Here is a 22,361-nt window from a genome sequence, read left to right on the forward strand (position 1 = left end):
GTTATGGTCAAAATACGAAAACTGCACAAAGTTGTCATGAAATATAAGGGCAATGCGTGTAATACACGTGCTAAGAAAAGGCTGCGGGTGAAGACGCGTGGGCCACTTTCCTAGGGAGCGTATAGAGCCCCCTTCCCCTGAAATTTTCCAACTTTACTCCTTTTTTAACTCCCTACAATCCTATATAAAATATTTGATGTTTGGTTCACCGAAATTTATGTTTTCTACAGAAACAGCCCTCTGTGAATGATAACCGTGCTGTGAACAGCACTACCAAAGGGTAAGGAATCAAGATGAGTGATTCCTACATACTTCTTGCTTTATCTTAACCATTCTTGATTTTATTTGTGTGTGATTTGTGACTTACATCTCATGTTTCATTTGTTTCGAGCATATCTCTTTTTATTTTGCATGCATCGTGCGTTTTGTGGCTAGTTAATGGGTCATCATAATGATCGGGGAACAATCCCGTGCCTAGAAGTGGGGCTAAGGAGTTTGGACCCCGATCACGTGCCTAGAGATGGGGGCCAAGCCTAGAGGTGGGGCTGACATGATGATTGGCGAAGAAGGAAGATTTATTGATGTTTTTACATGATTGCATATGCACGCACTGTTTTCTTTCTTGAATCACTCACTACGATGTTTCAATTCTTGTGCACACACGCACATGTATTTTCTTTCTTCAATCATCTCACTTAGATGTAATTATCTAATTTGGATGTTTCATACCCTTAGAACATTTAACATTTCAGGTATATTAAACGTGTCAGGTACCTCAAAAACAAATAAAAGAAAAGACAAAGCGATACCTAAAGTATAGTTTAATTTTCTATTATTCTTGTACTACGAATCCTTGTTTAAAGAACTATTATAACATTTGGGCTTTCCTGTCATTTTCATTAATTATAGATGGATATAGTGAATGTATATCTCAAATATTGTACTACAAATGTTGTATAAAGAAATTGTCATAATGATAAGAGGATATTTGTTAGCCTTTGGCGACGTATAGAGATGGCAAATGGGCCGGGCCAAATCGACCGGCTTAAAAACGGGCCAGCAGATTGCTGGCCCTAGCCCGGCCCTACACGGGCCCGCGGGCCAACCCAGCCCACCCAAAGACTGAGAGCGAGGGGCGCGGGCGACAGAGGGCGAGACAGAGGGCGAGCGAGGGCAAGAGCGAGGGGCGCGGGCGAGGGCGAGACGAGGGCGAGACAGAAGGCAAGGGCGAGGGCGAGACGAGGGTGAGGGCGAGGGCGAGGGCGAGGGCAACAGAGGGCGAGCGAGGACGAGACGAGGGCAAGGGCAAGACAGAGGGCGAGCGAGGGCGAAGGCAAGGGCGAGGCAGAGGGCGAGGTAAGGACGAGGGTGAGGGCAAAGGCGACAGAAGACGAGCGAGGGCGGCGACCGGCGAGCGAAGGCGAGACAGAGGGTGAGGGCGAGGGCTGTTGGGAGGGAAGGGGGTTGTGTGGCCGATTAGCAGGCCTGGCCTTAAATGGGCCAGCAAAATGCTGGCCCTAGCCCGGTGTTGGGCCCCAACGGGCCAGCCCGTCGGGCCAAGCCCATTTTGCCATCTCTAGCGACATATATTACAATTGTACTTGTGTTAGATATTTTATAACAAAAATCCTTATTATCTAACTTAACTAACTTTTAGGTTTGATTTTTCGTTTTCATTAGTAAGGATTTTCACAATACTCGTTTGGAATATTAACTTGAATTTAGCATCATTGCATATTTGAAAAGTGAGGCGTTACAATTGGTATCTATTTAAAAGGGCCTCCTATTAGACTACAAATCATATGGTTGCAATAATATGGAAATGGAAAAATTTGTTACAAAACTTAACCTCCAAGCAAGTCCAAGCAGTTTATCTCCAACAATGAGCCAAGGATCTTTGTTGCATATCAACATATCGTGCTTAGAAGAGTCTTCTCGCTAGTACGATAGAACCCCAAGAATGGAGATCAATATACAAATAGGGAGGCTAGTGTAGGGCTCTATGCTTGTGATAGTGATGAGGTTCTCTGCCACATTGGCCGGCCCAGAATGGCACTTCCATGGACGGCAAGGTATGCGCCATTTAACCTACAGATGAAAGAATGGATTATTCCAGTAAGAAGTTAAGGAACCATCATAGACGACCATTATGCAACCCAGTTAAGCGATGTATAGTTTTACTTGTCAACATCGGGTGTAGCTAAGGGATCATATTCCTCTCTCTGTTCTGCAGCTGGTACAGCACCAGCCATTGTTACCATGTCTTGCGAACCTTCAACCTGAAATGAACCAGTAAGGATATTCATTAGGTTCCATTAATGATGAGTTCCATTAATGATGATTTCCAGAAACAACCAATTCCTCGATCATTTTACAACCCCCCCCCCCCCCCCCCCCCACAAAAAAAAAAAAAAAAAACAAAAAGAAAAAAAAAAAAAGAGGAGCAGACAGCGCATCTGAACCAATGTTGCAAAGCCTTTGGAAAAGTCCAGCCTATAATCTTGAAGATGTTTTCCCTCTAGGTCTTGATATTAGCCCTAATCAGATAGCTAATGGAGGTTAGTATTTTGAGAAATCGGAATAAACAGATAAATATGAGGTACAGCCTCGCTACTCATTCTTCCTCCTAGAAGTGAAATATTTTCCTGCCTCCTTGCCAGCCCCCCTCCTCCCTTGAAGGAAACACCAAACAGACCAGAAATTCCTAATTACAATGGAAGTTAAGAAATTGCTGAACATACAACCCTAAACCAGGGTCAGACTTAGCATAATAGAACAAGCTAGTGGGTTTTAGAGAAAATTTCAGCATTTGAGAAGGATCTTGATAACAATGATAAGAGGACCCAGTAGAGTGTTTTCTCTCACATTATGGATGGATCACCAAATTGTGAAGGAAAGAAATGGGCCTTGTTTAATCAATTACTATGAAAATATATATGCAAAAGTGAATAAAGAAGAAGAATATTGTATTTTTCTATAGATCTGTATTATTATAAAAATGCCAATATCCTACCACTTCATATTTTTGCAAGTCCAGGGACAGGATTCGCTCTTTCCAAAATTTATGCAATCCGACATGATCCTCCCCACCCCCAAAAAAAAAAAAAAATTCCATTAATTTTGCAAATAAATGAATCAACTGCAGCAAAAGGGGAGCTAGAAATGGCAATTTTGGCGGGATATCAAGTATCCATAACGATCCTAGAGATATTTTTTAGTTACTTATGTCAAGCATGATAAACTATATCCGATCCAAACTAACAGTTAATTTGCTAACATTACCGCAGAGAATTTTAGCGTGCACTGTAACACATTCCTGTTTCACTTGCTCCTACAGGGAAGATACATCATTTTACTACAAATTGTCATCACCATATCTTCTATAGTGTGACAATCTGATAGGGATATTTTTCTACTTATTCTCTTTTATTTATCATAATTGTTCAGATGACAGAATTTTATTTGATTTAGGGATTAGATAAAGTTATATTTGATTTAGAAATTATAATCATATTTTCATTAGTCATTATCTTTAGAAAGTTTATCTTTTATTTGCCTATAAATAGGCAAAATAATGTACCCTTTTATTCAGATGTAGGCGATTGAATAATATGATTTCCCCTTCTTGAGTCTCTCTCTCTCACTCTCTCTCTCTCCCCACTTTTCTCTTCTTCTTCTTCTACTTCTTTTTCTTCTTCTTAATTGATTAATCAATTATATTTCTTCAACTTTCTGTGATTCATTGCTGTCTCGCATCACAATCTGCAACCCCAGTATATGCTCAAGCCAAAGTAGATGTCATACCTGTTGAGGGTACTGCAAGTAACCAGAGTACGCACCATAGGAATATAATGAAGGATCATGAGCGGTCCCATAACCATATGCATCATAACCTTGTCCATAACCATAATAGGCACTGCTCCATTGATTTGGATCTACTTGCTGGCCCCAAACACCAGGTACATCCTGCAATTGAGTGTCACGATTTTGTCAAGACTAATAAGTATAAATAAATAACCTTTTAAGACCAGAATAAATATTGCCAATCCTTAAAGAGATCAGAAATATCAATTCTGTGCCATGAAAGTTAACTATTTCACTTGAGCTAGAGGCTCCATATCACAATATAACATGCGATAAATAATGCAAACCCAAGCCACCAAGGTGAGTTAACTCTAAAGCCAAAATCCAACACAATTAGATGGCATTACCCAAAATACATGTAAAATAGAAGAAAAAAAATACCAAACATCCCTAACCACTAGGAAATGAAGAAGGTGGCTTATAGACTAGACACTCTTCATCCCAGGGGGTAAGAAAAAATCTACCTCATTATCTGAAATAAAAGTGGACCCAAGACAAACGTTTCAAAGAAGAAAGGCACATTGAATAACCCTCCCCAAATGAATGCTAGATTCACTCAATCTCCTTCTGATCAAAAAGTAAAACAATGTTGAAACATGCCCCAAAAAATTGCTATCATATAATTAATTTTAACCCTCAAAATTACTTCCAAATTGCAAGAGCCGAATGATGCTTATCCAGCAAAGAAGCTCACACAAAAGGTCAAGAAAGGGCTTGCAAGCACACTAACCAAGCCAAAATCCACACTACCACTACCCCACTTAAAACAGCATGACTTGGTCTCCATCCACACAAACCAAACATGTAGTCCAATGACTAACACTGCCGCAAAACACCTTGTTCAAAAATAACTGTACTTGCCACCTGCTCCACAAGGAACCTCTAAAGGCACTTGATGAAAAGAGATTAATTGAAGAGGCCGAGCTTTCTAATGCCCAACCACCTCCAATAATTGGCAAACAAACTCCATCCAACAACATGAAAATGGCATTTAAACTCATCTTCAATACTCACAAAGAGTCTTTCTGAGGGTTCTATAAGCTATTACCAACTGATACAAGAATACAAAAAAAGAATCATAGACACTGAAAGGGTTGAAAGGGTACTATTGTCAATGTCATCCTACTCCCTTTAGATAAATGTGGCCTCGAAGAAGCCACCCTCTTTCCAAACCTTTCTACTAAGTAACTAACCCATCCTAAAACAACCTTCTCTTTATGGAAGCCCAGAAATAAACCAAAAAATAGCATCAAACTTACAAACTAAGATGGCTGCTAACACATTGTCAGGATCCTTAACTTGACAGGACCAACTCTCTTCAATCGATGAGAATTGGGACAGAATTAGGGTGATAAAATGAGAGAACAGGAGGGAGCACAAGAGAAAAAAGGTTCAGGAGGGAAAGAAATTGAGAGAGAGAAAGATCTGAAATTGATTGAAAATTCTGGATAATTCTCATTAGGCTGGGTTAGTTGCTTATATACCAATCCTAAGGCAGTGTTTGGTTGGTGCCAAGCCAATTTACAGGGTACAACCCAAACAGCTACATGAAGGTACAACCACCCACTAACTGCCATAAAAAAGAATAGGAAAAAGAATAAGGAATCCCTTTATAGAACATTAGGGTTCCTAACACACATCAATATCAACCACATCCGTGATGGAATAATAAACTCCAAGACCACTTCAAAGAATAATATGATTCTTCTCAAAATCTCAACTCTTCAAAAGCCCCGCAGAATAGAAGATGTTATCCACAAATAGAAGATTCAACATTGAAACTTTTGAACCTGCTCCACTATCTCAAAGGCTTAAGCCAACCTTAATTCACAACCTTCTTCAATCCAGGATTAAAAGTTCTGTGACTATAACAAACACAAAGAGGGATAATGGATCCCCCTACCTCCAGCCCATGGATCAATCACAGAAGCCTCCTAAGACCTAGGGATGGCTAGTTGGCCCCGGCCCAAGCTCACTGGGATATCAGCACAGGGTCAATGATCATTAACCGGATTCTGGGATTCCTTGAATCAATTTAATCAGGGACCGACCGGGGGGGGGGGGGGATTTTTATGCCCCAACCCACCCTGACTTGACCCTTATATATAAATATTTAAATTTTGTTATCCTATAATATATATTATTAATACATACCCAATAACCCACTTTATCTAGATTCATGACATGTTTTACCTATTATATGGTTACTGTTGTAGCTTTGAAAATTTGCTAAGTGGGTTTGCGCACTGAAAATTGTGCAAACCTGCCCGTTGCTACTCATAATGAAAATTGTGCAGGCTTGGACGGCTTCCTGCAAGCCTTCAGGGTTTGCCATAAGCCTCGCAAGGCTTATAGCAAGCTTTCAGCCGTAAGTACTTTGCTTGCTTGCTGTAAGCTGTGCTCTGCTTACAGCATGTAAGCAGAGAGCTCTATAGATATATGCAGTAATTTGAGAGCAACATTTTGCTTATAATTATTGCAATTTGAGAGCAATTTTATTTATTATTGTTGCAAAAAACTGCATTATAATGGCTTTTTTTATTGTTGTTGGGGGCATGGGGCTGCTTCAAGGATCCCTGTTCCCCCATTGGGGATGAGGTGGGGTTTAAACTTTAAAATTTATACCCACTAGGGCATGGAGCGGTTATGGGGCGAGCAGAACCCAGCCACACCCAGATCCCATTCCTACTAAGGCCCTGTTACCAAATTGAAATCTCTGCATTTTTCAATTAAATTCAACTGCATTTTTCACTACGTCTGTCTTATCAGAAACAGGAAGCAAAAAACCCCTTGTATACATGGTCATGTGTCTTTTCCATGTCCAACTCAGAAAGCAACCTTAGAGAATTACCTAACGATGATGACTGCCAAATTACAGTTGGATGATGAAGATGTATATACAGAAAATACATAGTTCTTTCGCCAAATCTCTCATGGATAAAATCCCAGAAAGAGAAAATACTGTGTAATGCAGCAGTCAAATAAGAAGATTCACCTGTTTAGCTGTTGGGCTCCTGCCCCAAGAAAGGCGGACTACTTGCTGACCAATCACAGTTCCCTGCATCCTCTGAATTGCTTCTTCAGCAGATGTCCTGTATTGAGAAGTAAAAGACAATAGGATAAAACATGAGGAGAGAGAGAGAGAGAGTTCAGAAATATTATCTGCAAAGCAAGATATAATGAGAAAAATGGATTAGATCAGAAGTTAATATCTAGCTCAAACATTAAATGGCCAAAGTAACAGTGAAGGTCACATACATAAGATGCTACTGACAAACAACAGCCTCCCCATCCAAAAAAAGAAGAGGGTCCTGTAAGGGAATAATTTTTTCCTTATGAAATAAATAGGTGATTTACAAGCCCAACCAACCTGGAAGCAAATTGCACAAAACCACATCCTTTGGTTGTAGGAATCTTCACATAGATAATTTCCCCAAATTGCAGAAATATTTGTTTCAATTCCTCTTCTGTGATACTGGGGTCCAAGTTACCAATAAAAACCTGCAAATATAAAAACATTCTTGTAAACTTAGAAAAGATAATTATGGAAATAAGAACATATAGATATGGTTAGTTAAGGGTTAGGTAACCTGAACCTCCCTCATGGGGGGTGAGTCTCAAATCGAGATTGAGAGAGATCCCCTCTTCAGATTCTTAGAAATGTACATATAGATATGGTTCATTAATTTTGCACTTACTGTAGTGTTGTTAATATCATTATCAATTGAAACTGCCGGAACTGCTGGATTATAAACTGGAGGTGGATATATAGCTGCCAGGAAAACAAAAACTGTAAAATTACTGCTGCACATTCAATCTAGAGAAACTGTACTACAGCAAAGAATAAAAAAATAAAAAAAAATTATGCACCTGAAACTTCAATCATTTATAGTCAAAGATTTAAAATGTCTAGGCACATTTCCATATGCTTATTAATGCATTCAATATGTACACCAAACATGTCCAGAGCCGATTATCAATAGATTCAGTTATATAATGGACTATATTATATCTTCCTATTATCAGAATAGCAATATTATATAGCAGTATAACATTATATCCTCATATTATCAGAATACTAATAGTTTAGAGGGCCCGTTTGACAGAACCTTTTGTTTCCGATTTTCATTTTAGTTTGTCTTCATTTTGAAAAGGAAAATTGAACATGTTATTTGATAACTTTGCCTTGTTTTCATTTCTTTTTTTCTTTTCTTTTCCTTATGGTGGTTTTGCTGGACTCTAGCAAACATGCCAGTGTTGGTCACAGTGGCTCTTAGGCAACTTTGTTAGACTCTGATAAGCCCACTACTGGTAGTGTGGTTGGGTGGCTCTTTTGGAGCCATAGAATTCCTAGAACTCACCTGGAGGTCACTTGGTAACTCCTAGAGCACTTCCCAGAGTTGCCAATGTCCCTCGCATCCTGACAACTAAGGACACTGGCAACAAGGGGGTTAATGGAGGGGAAACAAATGAAGACAAAATAGAAAAATGTGTAAACACATTTTCAGTTGTTTTCAATTTTCCAGAAAATTTCAAGTTTTTTAAAAATAAAAACACGCAATCAAAAGCCATTTTCTGTTTTTGTTTTTAAAATAATGCAAACAAAATTGAAAAAAAAAAAAAAATAGAAAACTGGAAACAAAATGGTTACCAAATGGGCCCTTAGATACACATAACCTTCCAAAAAATGTGTAGATGCAAATCGTGAACATATCAAGATCTGATTCGAAGCTGCTAATATAAAACTTTTACTTCTACATTTTGTGTGTGTATTTGTTATGATTAGGAGCTCTTTTGATAACTCAAACAATGTTTACAAGTGCCAATCTCTCACAATCCTCACCCGAAATCAAACCAAACAACAGAAATAAAAGACTGAAATTGAAAAAAAACAGATTTAAAGGAATGAAAACCAGAGAAAGAAACAACCAAACCACAAGAAGAGACAAGCGATATATCCTAGTTCGGATTGCAACGATTGCAACCCTACATCCAACATCCAAACACCCACCAAGAGCAGCCTTCTTTATTACCAAGAATGATCAATACAACAGCACGAGTAATTTCTCCTATTCCCGAGTATATCCAACACTCATTCCCCAAGATTACAAAGCTATCTTGCTCACTAGCCTTTCTCTCAGAATGAATATCCACTCCATACAATAGAATGAGAAAATCGCACTCACCCGGCTATCCCTTTCCCTCTATTTATAGAATAGGGCGGACATCCCAATTAAGACTTTAGATAATTACAGTTTAACCCCATAACTTTCACTAATTTCACATGGGATACAATTTCCTATCTAAATCTTCAATTGCCACTTATATGCACTGCCTTCACTAATCTTCTAGGAATGACTTTATCCTATACTCAAGACAACAACATAACAGTATTTGTCAAAGTAAGCTGCATTTAAGAAAATCGAAAGGGAGTATGGAAAGTTACTGCATTGAGAAACTCTTAGTGGTTGCACTACCAAACAGTTGTAGAGGTATCTGATGCAATATATTAGCATGGGTCACTCTTTCATCCTCAAAAAGACAACCAATGTCAGGCATACATTGACTTATTCAATCCATATCCTATAAATTAACTAACACTTACAAGATATGGACATTCCTATGCCAAAAAAGAACAGCAATCACAGCTTTAATCCGACTAAGTAGAGTCAACTACATAAATTATAGACCTCCAACCATCTTGTCCATGACCGTAACCTCTATAAGGCTATTACATTATATATCATGTTTAAGCGTTTCCCATCAAGTTTTCTTTAGTCTTCCCTATCACTCCTAATTTCCATATGCAATTAAAAGAACAATATGCAAGATAGAATTGGTTCTATTTCAATAAAACTGATTACTACCTCTTGTTGTTGCATACTGCTGTTGGACAGTGGTCTTCTTTGGTGTTGCTGCACTAATTCGCATTGGCCTTGTTGAGCAATAGATACCATTCATTTCAGTCATAGCACGATTTCTTTCTGTTTCATCGGCAAACTTAACGAAACCATATCCTTTTGAGCGCCCTGTATTTGGATCAGTCACAACCTTGGCACCTCTAACCGATGGGTAGTGAGTTCGAAATGTTTCTTGCAACAAGTAATCCGTAACATCAGGTGCTAAATCGCCCACAAAGATAGAGTGCTCAGGCCCATCAGGACGTCTTTCTCCAATGCCAAAGGAAGCCCAATTTAGTCTGAAAGTTTGCTCCGTTCCAGGCATTTGTGTGCCACTGTATGTCTGCAATATCCTTTCAGCCGCTGCATGTGAAACAAATTCCACAAATCCATAGCCCTCTGGCTGGCCAGTGATCTTGTTACGTATTATCTTTATTGAAACCACCTGACACAAAGCCCATTTTCTCTGACTGTTAAATGTATTCAGGTGCTTGAAAGTGAAAACTACTATTTATTTTCTGTTTCTCAAAACTCATCTCGGAGATAAATATGAATTCCCTGGAAATATAACTATGCAACTAATGTTTAATAATTTACATACAAGTGGATAGCCAATAGTATAATGGTAGTAATAGAAATCTCTTTCCACTATAGTTAAATGTCCACATCTTCAATAATATCTTTTCCCCGAATAAGAACCAACACAAACACAATTCCAATGAAACTGTATTCCAACACCCCCCCCACCAAACCAAAAAACACAAAGATCCTACATAAACATCAAGCCATTTAAACTAAGTGTTTGAAATCTGTTAGAACTTAGATTATGATCCGTGCATTAATTCCAACAATCTAAGGTCCAAAATAACTTTAGCAAGATTTATATCTGTACTAAAATAATACGAACCAGGATGAATTAAAAATAAAATTACATTCTGCATTCTGCATCTCATAAACTTTGTAGGAGACAATAATATGTACTTATTGAAGTCTCTATCCTTATATTGCTCGAGACTTGAGAATTTATTAATCACTACGGAAAAGCGCATCAAATTTTGACAAACAGTGATATTCTAGAACCGATCTTGTTGTGTTATATATATATATATATATATATAATTTTCGAATCACATCTCAGTTGTGGAACCAAAGTTTCAGACCGTTTAAGCAATTCGGTCAAGTCTAGTTCGATTCATATTAGCTTAGTTATTTCATTTTGGTAGGTCCCGCTTTTGTTCTTGTGGGCATTAGTTAGTATCATAACATTTATATTCCCAATCCCATCAACATACTGAAACCCATACCCCAAATCACTTCTATTGATTATCAAAATTGCATTTAGCTCGCCCTAATGAACTAGATAAGCCCTAAATCACTCAAGCGAAACCACGACGAAGGCAAAACAAGTACACGGATTATACGTAGAGAGAGTGTGAGAGAAAGAGAGAGAGTGAGAAAGAAAAACCTCTCCGGTGTGAGAAAAACAGGAATGGAGGTAGGACTCGTCGACCCAGTACTGTAAATCGCCAATCCAAAGGGTTCGAACCTCTTCGAGAGTGGCGGGCTGATGATAGGGTTGCGACGCCACAGTGGGCATCGCTGCTGCTGATGGGTGGTGATGAAACGTATGAGTCGGCGGCGCGCTCATCATCTTCCTTTACTCTCTTCTTCTTCGTCTTCGTCCTATTCTTTCCTTTCTTTTTGCAGCGCCGCCTGGACGATCCTGCAAACACGAAGAAGGTTGGGGTGGGGGGTGAAAGCGAGACGACGCCGTTTCGTGCCCTGCACGTGGCAACAAAAGGGGTAAGTAAGACTATCCACCCTCGAAGTTTCATCTTTTTCTTGATTGGTCCCTAAAGTTTCATCTAAACACACGGTGGTACTCCCAAGTTAGGGATCGGAAGAAAAAATCAAATCAGCCCAAATTGTTATATCGCACTCTCAAAAGTCTAGCGGTCGATTTTGGTTGGAGTTTTACATTCCATGGGAATTAATTTTTTTCCTAGAGTTGTGACTCGAGTGGTAATTAATTGGTTAATAAAATTTGACTAAAATAACAAAAATACCCCTCACCCATTTACAAAATTGCTTTCTTTTCTTTTTTATGGCCGCCTCATTTTTCTTTCATTCCCATAACAACCCTTTTTGTCTCTTCTCGTCGTCATTGCCTTGCCATGAGGCAAAAAGAGTTGTTAAAAATAAACATAGAAAAAAGAAAAGAAATGAGAGAAGAGACAACCATAAAAAAAAAAAAAAAATGAAGCAATTTTATAAATGAGTGAGGGGCATTTTTGTCATTTTGGCCAACATTTGTCAACCAATCAATAAACCTCTAAGGAAAAGTAGCATTCTCTTTTTTTCTATTAGACATCTATGTTTTGGCTATCGGTAATTGTTACATACTTGTATTATTGAAGTAAAAATGGTTAATTACTTAAGTTATTTTGTGTTAGGTATAATTTTTTTTTTTTTTTATCGTTTTCTTAGTTAGTATAACTCAAACCATTAAAATGTACAAATTGGAAACTATTGTGTGGGTGGGTTCGAGCATTAATTGTGATTTAAAATGTAGATAAATAATTTATTCTAGTTTAATTTAAAAAATATTTTTCAAGATGTCCATTGCATGCTTTATCTCAAACACACCATCTTTTTCAAGCATAAATTTTTGGTGAATTAAATAGAAATTTTTATATATAATTTTAAGTTGCTAATAACAAGACCTTCAAAAATATTTTGATGGTTCTATTATGTTAAGGTAAAAGTCCAATTGGGTTTTTACGATTTTAATCATTTACACATATGCATTTCATGATCTGCTTTAATTTTTTATAGTTTAAATCTATTGAAAAATTTGTGTTTTGATTTATCGAAAAACTGGTTTTTGAAAAATATATTTTTAGTAAAATTTGTTAGTTTTGATTTATTGAGAAAAGAGTTTTTAAGAAATATATTTTTAATAAAATTAGTTTATTGATAATTTTCAAAACATTTTGAAACACTCTTAAGTTTAATAATAGTATATTTTTAAAATAGTCGAGTATATTCTTGTGAGAGCAAATCGAGTAAAGCTTTTGTTAATCAAGTGAAGTTTTTGAAAATATTTTTAATTGAGTATATTTGAAATCCAATTGAGTAAACGATTAGCTTACTTTTCAAATTAATTGATTGTTCATATTAGTTTAATCAAGTAAAACATTTTATAATCGACTATCAAAAGCGTCTATTTGAGTATATTATGCAACTTTCTGCTATATTGAATTTAATCGAGTAAAGAGTTTTTTTTAATAGAGTATCAATCTTTTGTACTCGAGTGAATCATTTTTGATAATCAAGTATTTTAATATCAAAACTTCTAAATATCTTTTTAATTGAGTAAAGATTTCTTGATTATCGGTTAATGTAATTTTATACTCAAATAAATAATCTTTTCAATAGAGTAAAGATAGGTAGGATGGTAAGTTTCTGGTCTTAAGAATAATCTATATATTTATATTATTATTATATAAGTAAATATCATACTTTAATATTATAAAATTTGTCAATAAAATATTTTCTAAAACACCTTTTATAGATTTTTCTAAAAAAAATAAAAATTAATTATATTAACAACATTTAAACTTATAATCTTAAATAAATTATTAATTAATTTAATAACTTTATTACTACATCAAGACTCATTTTATTTAAAACCTTACCTAAATAAGTAAATTGTCACTGTGAAGCATCATAGAATGAATCTTCATTTGGAATTTTTTATTTTTTCTTCTTAGTGCCTAACATGGACTACCCTTATTTTATATATATAAATATATATATATAATATTCCTCATAAGATAAATTATATTTAACTTCCTTGATATTTGAGCCATTTCCAAATAAATTCCTATAGTTTAGAAATATCTTTCAAACTCAGTTAGTTACTTTTTTTTTTTTTTTTTACACAAATTCCTTTCTATTTAATTTAATAATTCAAAATAAGTTATATTTGATATTGGATTTCATACAATTATTAGTTTAAGATTGGGTGTATTTTTTACCATTTAAAAAATTAAATTAAACTTAAATAATTAAAATTGAAATAACAATGTAAGAAATGAAAGAATACAACACACTTAATTTAAAGTAGTTCAACTATATAGTTTTATCTATTACTTTGGTTCACAATCAATGATTTTGTAAATACATACTAAGTGTATTTTATTATACTTTGTAACTTTTAACAGACGTAGCTATACAACCTTTACAATTGAATTTTTACAAACTAACCTATAAAGTTGGCTTTTTACACTTGATTCGGTCAAAACCAATATACAACCTTTCAAACAATTAGGTGTAATCTTTTACAGGTTTTACAAATATTGTGAAAAAAATTTCTCAAGAGAAAAATATAAAATGAAATAATAAACACTCAAACTTTCTCTTGAAAAAGAAAGTTACAAGATTTGAATAAATTAAATATCATTCACTTAAAAATCTCACAGAAAAATTTAGAAAATCAACCATTGAGAAGCAAAAATATTTTGAAAAAGATCGTCCGAAACTTTCAAAGATAGTTCTTGAGTTTGTGTTTAGTTCTTATAACATTCTTCAAGCTGCTTCATCTCCTATTTATAGATTTCCTGCATTAAATGTTAGTTGACATGATAAGTGACAATTGAAATGTTTCAATTGTCTCACAATGGTCACTTTTTGTCTCTAAGCATTAAATAACATATATACACCTATGTTGTTTGAAATACATTTAATGAACTAAAAAGATGAAACTGTCAATCATTCAATGAGTTAAACAAATATATTTTTCAAAATATGATAATCGATACTTGATTATCGTCTAGGCTTACTCAACTAATATACAATCTTACTTGATTGAATATATGATGTAATCAATTATATGAAAAATTTGCTCAAGTATGATAAAGACATTACTTGACTAACACAGAAGTCACATAAACTTGCATTATTATAGAGTTAAGATTACTCAACTAATATACTTCTTTACTCGAGTACAAACACTTGATACTAGATCAGGTATATATATATGATTGACAACTAACACACTCTTGAATTAAAACATTAACTCTATAAAAGTAAACATTTTCAAATGACTCCTTAGTTAAGAGAGATTAATAACATATTTAAAAATATAAAAATAATTAATGCAATTTAATCAAATCTCAAGAGTCGCCATGTATGTATTTTTGTTTTTCTTTTTTTTTTTAGGTAACGTTTCATCACGAGCGCCCTCATCTACGAGTACCATAATTTGGTGAATGAATTAAATCAAAAAACTTGATGTCCCTCAGTTTCGATTCCAAAATAACACTCTAATTATAACATAATAGATTTTAAACGAGATCATCAAGACTACTAAAATATGCCCTGGGGGGCTTCTTCTTTTTCTTATTCTTCTTGTGACTTTGCCCAACTCCAACAAATGCGTCAGCGATGGTCATCATTCGTCGTTGACTTCAAAACCTTCCAAAATATGTAGATGATGCAAATTGTGAGCCTATAAAGATCTTATTCTATGTCTTTAATGCAAGGTCATCCCATAGTTCGGCCCAAAAAATCAAATAACACTCTAAGTATGACAAAATAGATTCCAAACAAGATTGTTTGGACTACCAAAGTATGCCCCAGGGGTTTCTTATTCTTCTTGTGACTTTGCCCGACTCCAATAAATGCGCCAGCGATGGTCATCACTCGTCATTGACTTCAAAACCTTCCAAAATGTGTAGATGATGCAAATTGTGAGCCTATAAAGATCTTATTCTATGTCGCTAATGCAAGGCCGTCCCATAGTTCGGCCCAAAAAATCAAATATCACTACTCCTTTTCAAAGTAAGACGCATTAGAGAAACTGTTTACTGTTTCATCCTCAAAAGACAGCCAATATCACACATATATTTGACTTACTCAATCTATATATATCCTATTATAACTTAACTAACATGTTGTACAGGATATGGACATCTATATATAATTAAGAACAATGCCTGTGATGAGCATTAACCCGACTAAATAGCATTAGTTACAGACTTCCAACCATGCATCTTCTTCTATATATAATTAAGACCATTATATATATATATATATATATATACACTCTACTCTCTCGATCTACCTCATAATGCTGCATATATATATATATATATATTGCAGTTGGACAGTGGTAGTCCAGCTTGGTGATGCTGCACAAATTCTTGTTGGCCGCGTTGAGCAATAGACACCATTCATCTAAGTCCTAGCACGATTTCTTTCTGTTTCATCGGCAAACTTAACAAAACCATATCCTTATTTGGAGCAAAGCAACCTGTATATATTAGACAACTTATATCTGCAATTAATTAGCATTAAACTCCACAAATCCGTAGCCCTCTGGCAGCTGGCCAGCGATCTTGTTACACATTATATTTAGGAGGCAAGAATATATATTAATTTTTATGACAAACAGTGGTATTCAAGAACCCATAATCCTTTTTATAAACAATATATATCCTAGCTAATAATTCTCAGCTTGATTGCCAAGCATATATATATATATATATATATATATAAATGACTCTGGAGTAGTGGAGAAAAGATGAGCTAGACTGGATTATATTTACTAATCAATGACTTAATTTGAAGATGCATGGTGCACTTCACTTGATAAAATAATGAAGCATTTGAAGATATATTACAGTTCATTCATCGAATCATTCATGTCATTAAACTTCATGATTAGCTGGGTTTTTTTTTTTTTTTTTCTGATCAATTATGTTCGTTTTAATAATATATAATGGCCTGCATAATTAATATCCCTACCTGACTGACTAAAAGGGTACAATTTTTATCCATATTGGGGACATGGTTGCCTGAACCTATGATCTAATTGACCCATTAATGATGCCAAATGCCCTCATTCAAATTAATCTCGGCGGTCATCGGTACTGGTCAATGCAGGCATGCAGCTGTCTGCAAACTCTTTCCTGCGGACGGCAATGGACAAACCAGTCACTACTAATTCATACATACATACATATATATGTATAGATTATCCTCGATCATGGTTGAAAAATTCAATCACCAAGAAAGACAATGTTAGAGACGATCAAGCAGTTGAAGAATTCAAAGATTAATTAGGATTAACGTATATATGATCACAATGAAAAAGACAGTTTACGAAAGTAATGCATGCTTTGTTTTCTCTAATGTTAACATTAACGATGTATATTTATGTTAATGCATGCATGGATCTTAATTTAATTAATTAAACAATTAATCCTATCATTTTCACGCAACAACTCGATCATGGGTTGGCACCAACTTACATTTTGTGCATCGGCCAAGAAACAGTCAATATGGTGAATACAATACGTGTGTGTATGTGTGTGTGTGAGAGAGAGAGAGAGAGATTAATAATTGGATAATGCTATTCGGCCAGAAGTAGTGCCTGAAGAAGTGCCATCCCAGAAGGAAATTACAATTTCACCCATACTTCAATTGACACAAATGCCCCTGTTCTAATTTCAGTATTCCCTCCCTCCGACGCTCAATCTCTCACTCTCTTCTCCCTTCTCTCACTTTCTCTCTCTGTGTTCTCTTGTTCTACCTTATCCATTGCAAAATATCTCACTCTTCTCACTATCTTCTCCCTCACTTGCTCCCTCTTGTTCTACCTTATCCATTGCAAATCGGTCGTAGTGCGAGCCTTCTTCTCGGATCAAAGAAGGGTTGTCATCTTCCGCCCGTGTGACTTCATCTCCGGCCCTCTCTCGGTCTCTTTCACTCTGAGGCACTCTCAAGTCTCCATTAGCTCAGATCTACAAGGAGGGAGGTAAGTCTTTTAGACATTTTAGTCATCAGCACATCTACACGTTTTTTGGGTTTGGCCGAGACTTTAATTTTAGATCTAGGGAGATTGAGCCGTTGGATCTTGCCGATTTTTGGGTATGTTGGTTGATGGGCCCTTAGCTATCGGGTGGTCACCTCTGATCGCCAGAAACCACCGGTGACGGTGGCCGGTGGTGGCTGTCAGTGTATTTTTAAATTTGGCCAAAAATTAAAAATCAGATCTACTAAAATCTAACCGTTAAATATGTCCTATTTTTTTGTATGTTATCTCTCTTGACTTAGTGTTTGTGAGGGTAGTCTATGATCGTAGTAAGCTTCAACCGGCAGTGGTCGGCGGCGGCGTTGGTGGCGACGGATACATACATACATATTTTTACATATTCTGTTTTGTAATTATTTTAATTTATATTGTAAATATTGATATTGATATTTAATTATGAATTTGTATCGAAGATGTTGAAGTTAATATTGAATTTGTATTTAATTTGTGATATTTGAATATTGTGAAAGTTAAAATTAAATTGATTTGTATTTGTTCTGTAAATTTTTGAATTAAAATTATTAAGTTTATTGAAGAATTGAATGGTAAGTAGTTTTTGTTAATTTTATTTGAAATTATTAATGTGTAGATATATTTTAAATTTATATTAAATAAAGTTTAATATTGAATTTGTATTGAATTGGTGGTATTTGTTTTGTGAATTTTTAAATTAAAATTATTAAGTTTAGTTAAGAATTGAATGGTAAGTGGTTATTATTAATTTTATTTGAATTTAGATATTTATTAATGTTTATATATATTTTAAATTTATATTAAATAAAATTTTAAAAAAAATCAAATAATTTCATGTGATGCATAGAGATTGAGTTATACCTTTTTAATTTTTTTTAACCAAATGGAGAAACACCACGGGAAGTACTAATTGTTCAAAAATTTGTTCATTTGAGTTTAGTTTTATTTTAATTTATCAAACAAATTATGCATTTCTCTTAATTGAAATTTTCATTCTTTTAAAAATTGTATTTAGTACTAAGATTCAAAAATCATAGATATATATATATATAATGAGTATTATTAAATCATAAAAAATATAAAATGAAAGACTTTTTGTAAATAATAGACTTACCAACTCATTTCCCACTTTGATGGTAGAGTAAATGAAAAAAATATTCTTTACAAATACCTCTTTTGTTTTGGTAAATGAAAAAAAAAAATTAATTAAAAACATCTTTTTCTTGATTTAAAGTAAGAGAATTAAGAATTATTTTTAAAATAAAAAAAAAAAGATGAATCCAATTGGTGGATGTGAATATGAATTGAGCCAAGTTAAGTGATTTTTTTTTTTTTGTACGAGTAAAGAATTTTTTTAAAAAAATGTATAATACATTAAGTGTTTATTTACTATATATAATTACATCATTTACATAAAAACGTTTCGACTTTTAATTTTCAGATTAATAAAAATTTAAATTTAACTTCATACACATTAATAAATATAAATTTAAATTTGATATTAAGCTAATTTTAAAATATATATACAAATTAATAAATATTTAAATTTAAATAAAATTAACAATAACTACATAGCATTCAATTCAAATATTCACAAAACAAATACAAACTAACTGAATTTATTAACATTTAAATTTAAACCAATTCAATTTAATTTTAACCTTCACAATATTTAAATATCACCAATTCAATACAAATTCAATATTAACTTCAACATCTTCAACACAAATTCATAATTAAATATTAACATTTACAATATAAATTAAAATAATTACAAAAGAGAAAAGAAAATATATGTATATATGTAACAGTCGCCACCAACGCCTCCGACGACCACCGCCGGCCGAAACTTCTCACGATCAGAGCCTACCATCAAAAACACCAAGTCAAGGGCGTTAACATACAAAAAAATGGGACAAATTTAATGGTTAGATTTTAGTAGATCTGAGTTTTAATTTTCGGCCAAACTTAAAAAAATACTGCCAGCCACCACCGGCCACCGTCGCCAGTGGTTTCCTGCGATCAGAGATAACCACCCGATACCCAAGGGCCCATCAACCAACATACCCAAAAACCAGCAAGATCAAACGGCCGAAACTCCGTAGATTTAAGTTTAAAGTTTCGGCCGAACCCAAAACCCATTTAAACACACTGCCAGTCACCACCGGCCACCATGGCCGGTGGTTTCCGGTGATCCGAGGCAACCACCCAACACTCTTATACCCATTGACAAACATACCCAAAAACCAACAAGATCCAACGGCCAAATCTCGATAGATCTAAGTTTAAATCGTCGGCCAAACCCAACACTCACATATACCTTTGCTGAAAATCATTTTTTGTAAAACTAGAGACGTACCTCATTGTAGATCGGACAAGGATCGAGCCAAGGGATGCTGGAGATACTGTAACAGGGGCTGGAGAGCAAGAGATGGTCGTAATGAGCCCAAGGGAGACCGGAGGCTCGGTCAAACGCGCAAGAGAGAAAGAGAGAGAGATAAATGGCCTTAACAAGAGGAATGGAGGAACAAGCCTTTTCGAAGGGGAGCATGGGTTAGGCAGAGAATATGAGAGAGAGAGAGAGAGAAAGGGGGTTGTGAGAGAGAGAAAGAAGAGAATGAGAAGAGAGTGAGAGATTGGGCCAAATCTCCGGGAAAAGTTGGGATGGGTCAGGCAGAGAGAGAGAAAATAATTTGAAATTTGAAATTTCAGCCACCCTTACTTCATTGAAAATATCGCGATATTTTGGAGGTAATTTCGCGATATCTATGAGGTGGCACTTCTTCGGGCATCACTTCTGGCCGAATAGCATTATCCTTAATTGTTTTATATTCACAAAGAGAAGACGAAAGTAAATTAAGCTTAACTCAGACATCATTAATTAACAAACAAATAATATGCTGCACCTGCACCTGGACCGAATTAATACGGATCACTACATATATAAAAGGGTGCCATCTGCAAGTATATGGAAGCAGCCTAAGAGGTCTTCTTTTACCTATTGTCAGAGTTTCCAGTGGCCGGATATACATTGAGTTGCCGGAAATGGTCGTTTTTTGGCCGTTGACGGCACTGCGTGCTCTGGCAATATTATGCTGGTTAGCTACGCATGTAGCAGCTGACTACAAGTATTGGTCGCCACTTCCACCACATGAGCACAATCTCCCTAATTCCCATTACAAATCACCCCTGCCAGTTCCTTACTACTATGAGTCACCACCGCCACCATCGCCCTCACCTCCTCCACCTTACGTTTACAAGTCTCCACCATCACCCTCTCCCCCATATGTGTACAAGTCTCCGCCTCCTCCATATATTTATAAGTCATCGCCACCTCCTTCGCCTTCCCCACCTCCACCATATATATACAAATCTCCACCTCCTCCATCCCCGTCACCCCCTCCCCAATATGCTTATATGTCAGCGCCACCTCCTTCACCTTTCCCACTTCCATCATATGTATACAAATCTCCACCTCCTCCATCCCCTTTACCCCCTCCCCCATACATGTATAAGGCACTGCCACCTCCTTCACCTTCCCCACCTCCACCATATGTATACAAGTCCCCACCTCCTCCTCCATACATTTATAAGTCACCATCACCGCCTTCACTTTCCCCACCTCCACCATACGTATACAAGTCACCACCACCTCCATCTCCATCACCCCCTCCTCCATATGTTTATAAGTCACTGCCACCTCCTTCACCTTTTCCACCCCCACCATATGTATACAAATCTCCACCTCTTCCGTCCTCGCCACCCTCTCCCCCATACGTTTACAAGTCACCGCCACCTCTTTCACCTTCCCCACCTCCACCATACGCGTACAAGTCTCCACCTCCTCCATATGCATACAAGTCACCGCCACCTCCTTCACCTTTCCTGCCTCCACCATATGTATACAAGTCTCCATCTCCTCCATACGCATATAAGTCACCGCCACCTTCTTCACCTTCACCACCCCCACCATATATATACAAATCTCCACCTCCTTCGTCCTCGCCACCCTCTTCCCCATACATTTACAAGTCACCGTCACCTCCTTCATCTTCACCACCTCCACCATATGTTTATAAGTCACCGCCACCTCCTTCACCATCCCCACCTCCACCATATGTATACAAGTCTCCACCTCTTCCATACGTATACAAACCACCGCCACCTCCTTCACCTTCACCACCCCCACCATATATATACAAATCTCCACCTCTTCCGTCCTCGCCACCTCCTCCCCCATACGTTTATAAGTCACCGCCACCTCCTTCATCTTCACCACCTCTACCATATGCATACAAGTCTCCACCTCCTCCGTCCCCATCACCCCCTCCCCCATATGTTTACAAGTCACCGCCACCTTCTTCATCTTCACCACCTCCACCATATGCATACAAGTCTCCACCTCCTCCATCTTTATCACCCCCTCCTCCATACATTTACAAGTCACCCCCACCTCCTTTGCCTTCACCACCTCCACCATATATATACAAGTCTCCACCTCCATCTCCTTCACCCTCTCCTCCATACATTTACAATTCACCACGACCTCCATCACCTTCACCTCCACCTCCCTACATATACATGCCTCCTCCCCCACCATCACCCTCGTCTCCCTCTCCATACCATTACAAGTCTCCATCTCCACCATTTTCACCACCGCCACCCTCATCATTGGCCCCGCCTCCTCATGCATATTACCAAAACTCTACTCCCCTTATTATTTTCTAAGGATGAGTATATTATGG

The 22,361-nt window shown here is 36.3% G+C and overlaps 2 protein-coding genes across 2 annotated transcripts; one reads left to right on the forward strand and one right to left on the reverse strand.

Annotated features, from left to right (window-relative positions):
* Positions 1-1,701: 1,701 nt before the first annotated feature.
* Positions 1,702-11,496, reverse strand: LOC127798253 (polyadenylate-binding protein RBP47B'). Its single transcript, XM_052331697.1, has 8 exons — positions 11,230-11,496; positions 9,732-10,209; positions 7,563-7,636; positions 7,235-7,365; positions 6,860-6,956; positions 3,805-3,966; positions 2,182-2,279; positions 1,702-2,088 (listed from the first exon to the last, which is right to left on the reverse strand). The coding sequence occupies exons 1-8, from the start codon at positions 11,413-11,415 to the stop codon at positions 2,001-2,003; spliced, it is 1,314 nt and encodes a 437-aa protein (XP_052187657.1). The 5' UTR covers positions 11,416-11,496; the 3' UTR covers positions 1,702-2,000.
* A 9,109-nt stretch (positions 11,497-20,605) lies between these two features.
* LOC127798247 (extensin-2-like) lies at positions 20,606-22,361 on the forward strand. The gene is made up of 2 exons (XM_052331687.1): positions 20,606-22,171; positions 22,220-22,361. The coding sequence occupies exons 1-2, from the start codon at positions 20,662-20,664 to the stop codon at positions 22,342-22,344; spliced, it is 1,635 nt and encodes a 544-aa protein (XP_052187647.1). The 5' UTR covers positions 20,606-20,661; the 3' UTR covers positions 22,345-22,361.

This window comes from Diospyros lotus, chromosome 3 (genome assembly GCF_014633365.1).
Source record: "Diospyros lotus cultivar Yz01 chromosome 3, ASM1463336v1, whole genome shotgun sequence".
Taxonomy (NCBI): domain Eukaryota; kingdom Viridiplantae; phylum Streptophyta; class Magnoliopsida; order Ericales; family Ebenaceae; genus Diospyros; species Diospyros lotus.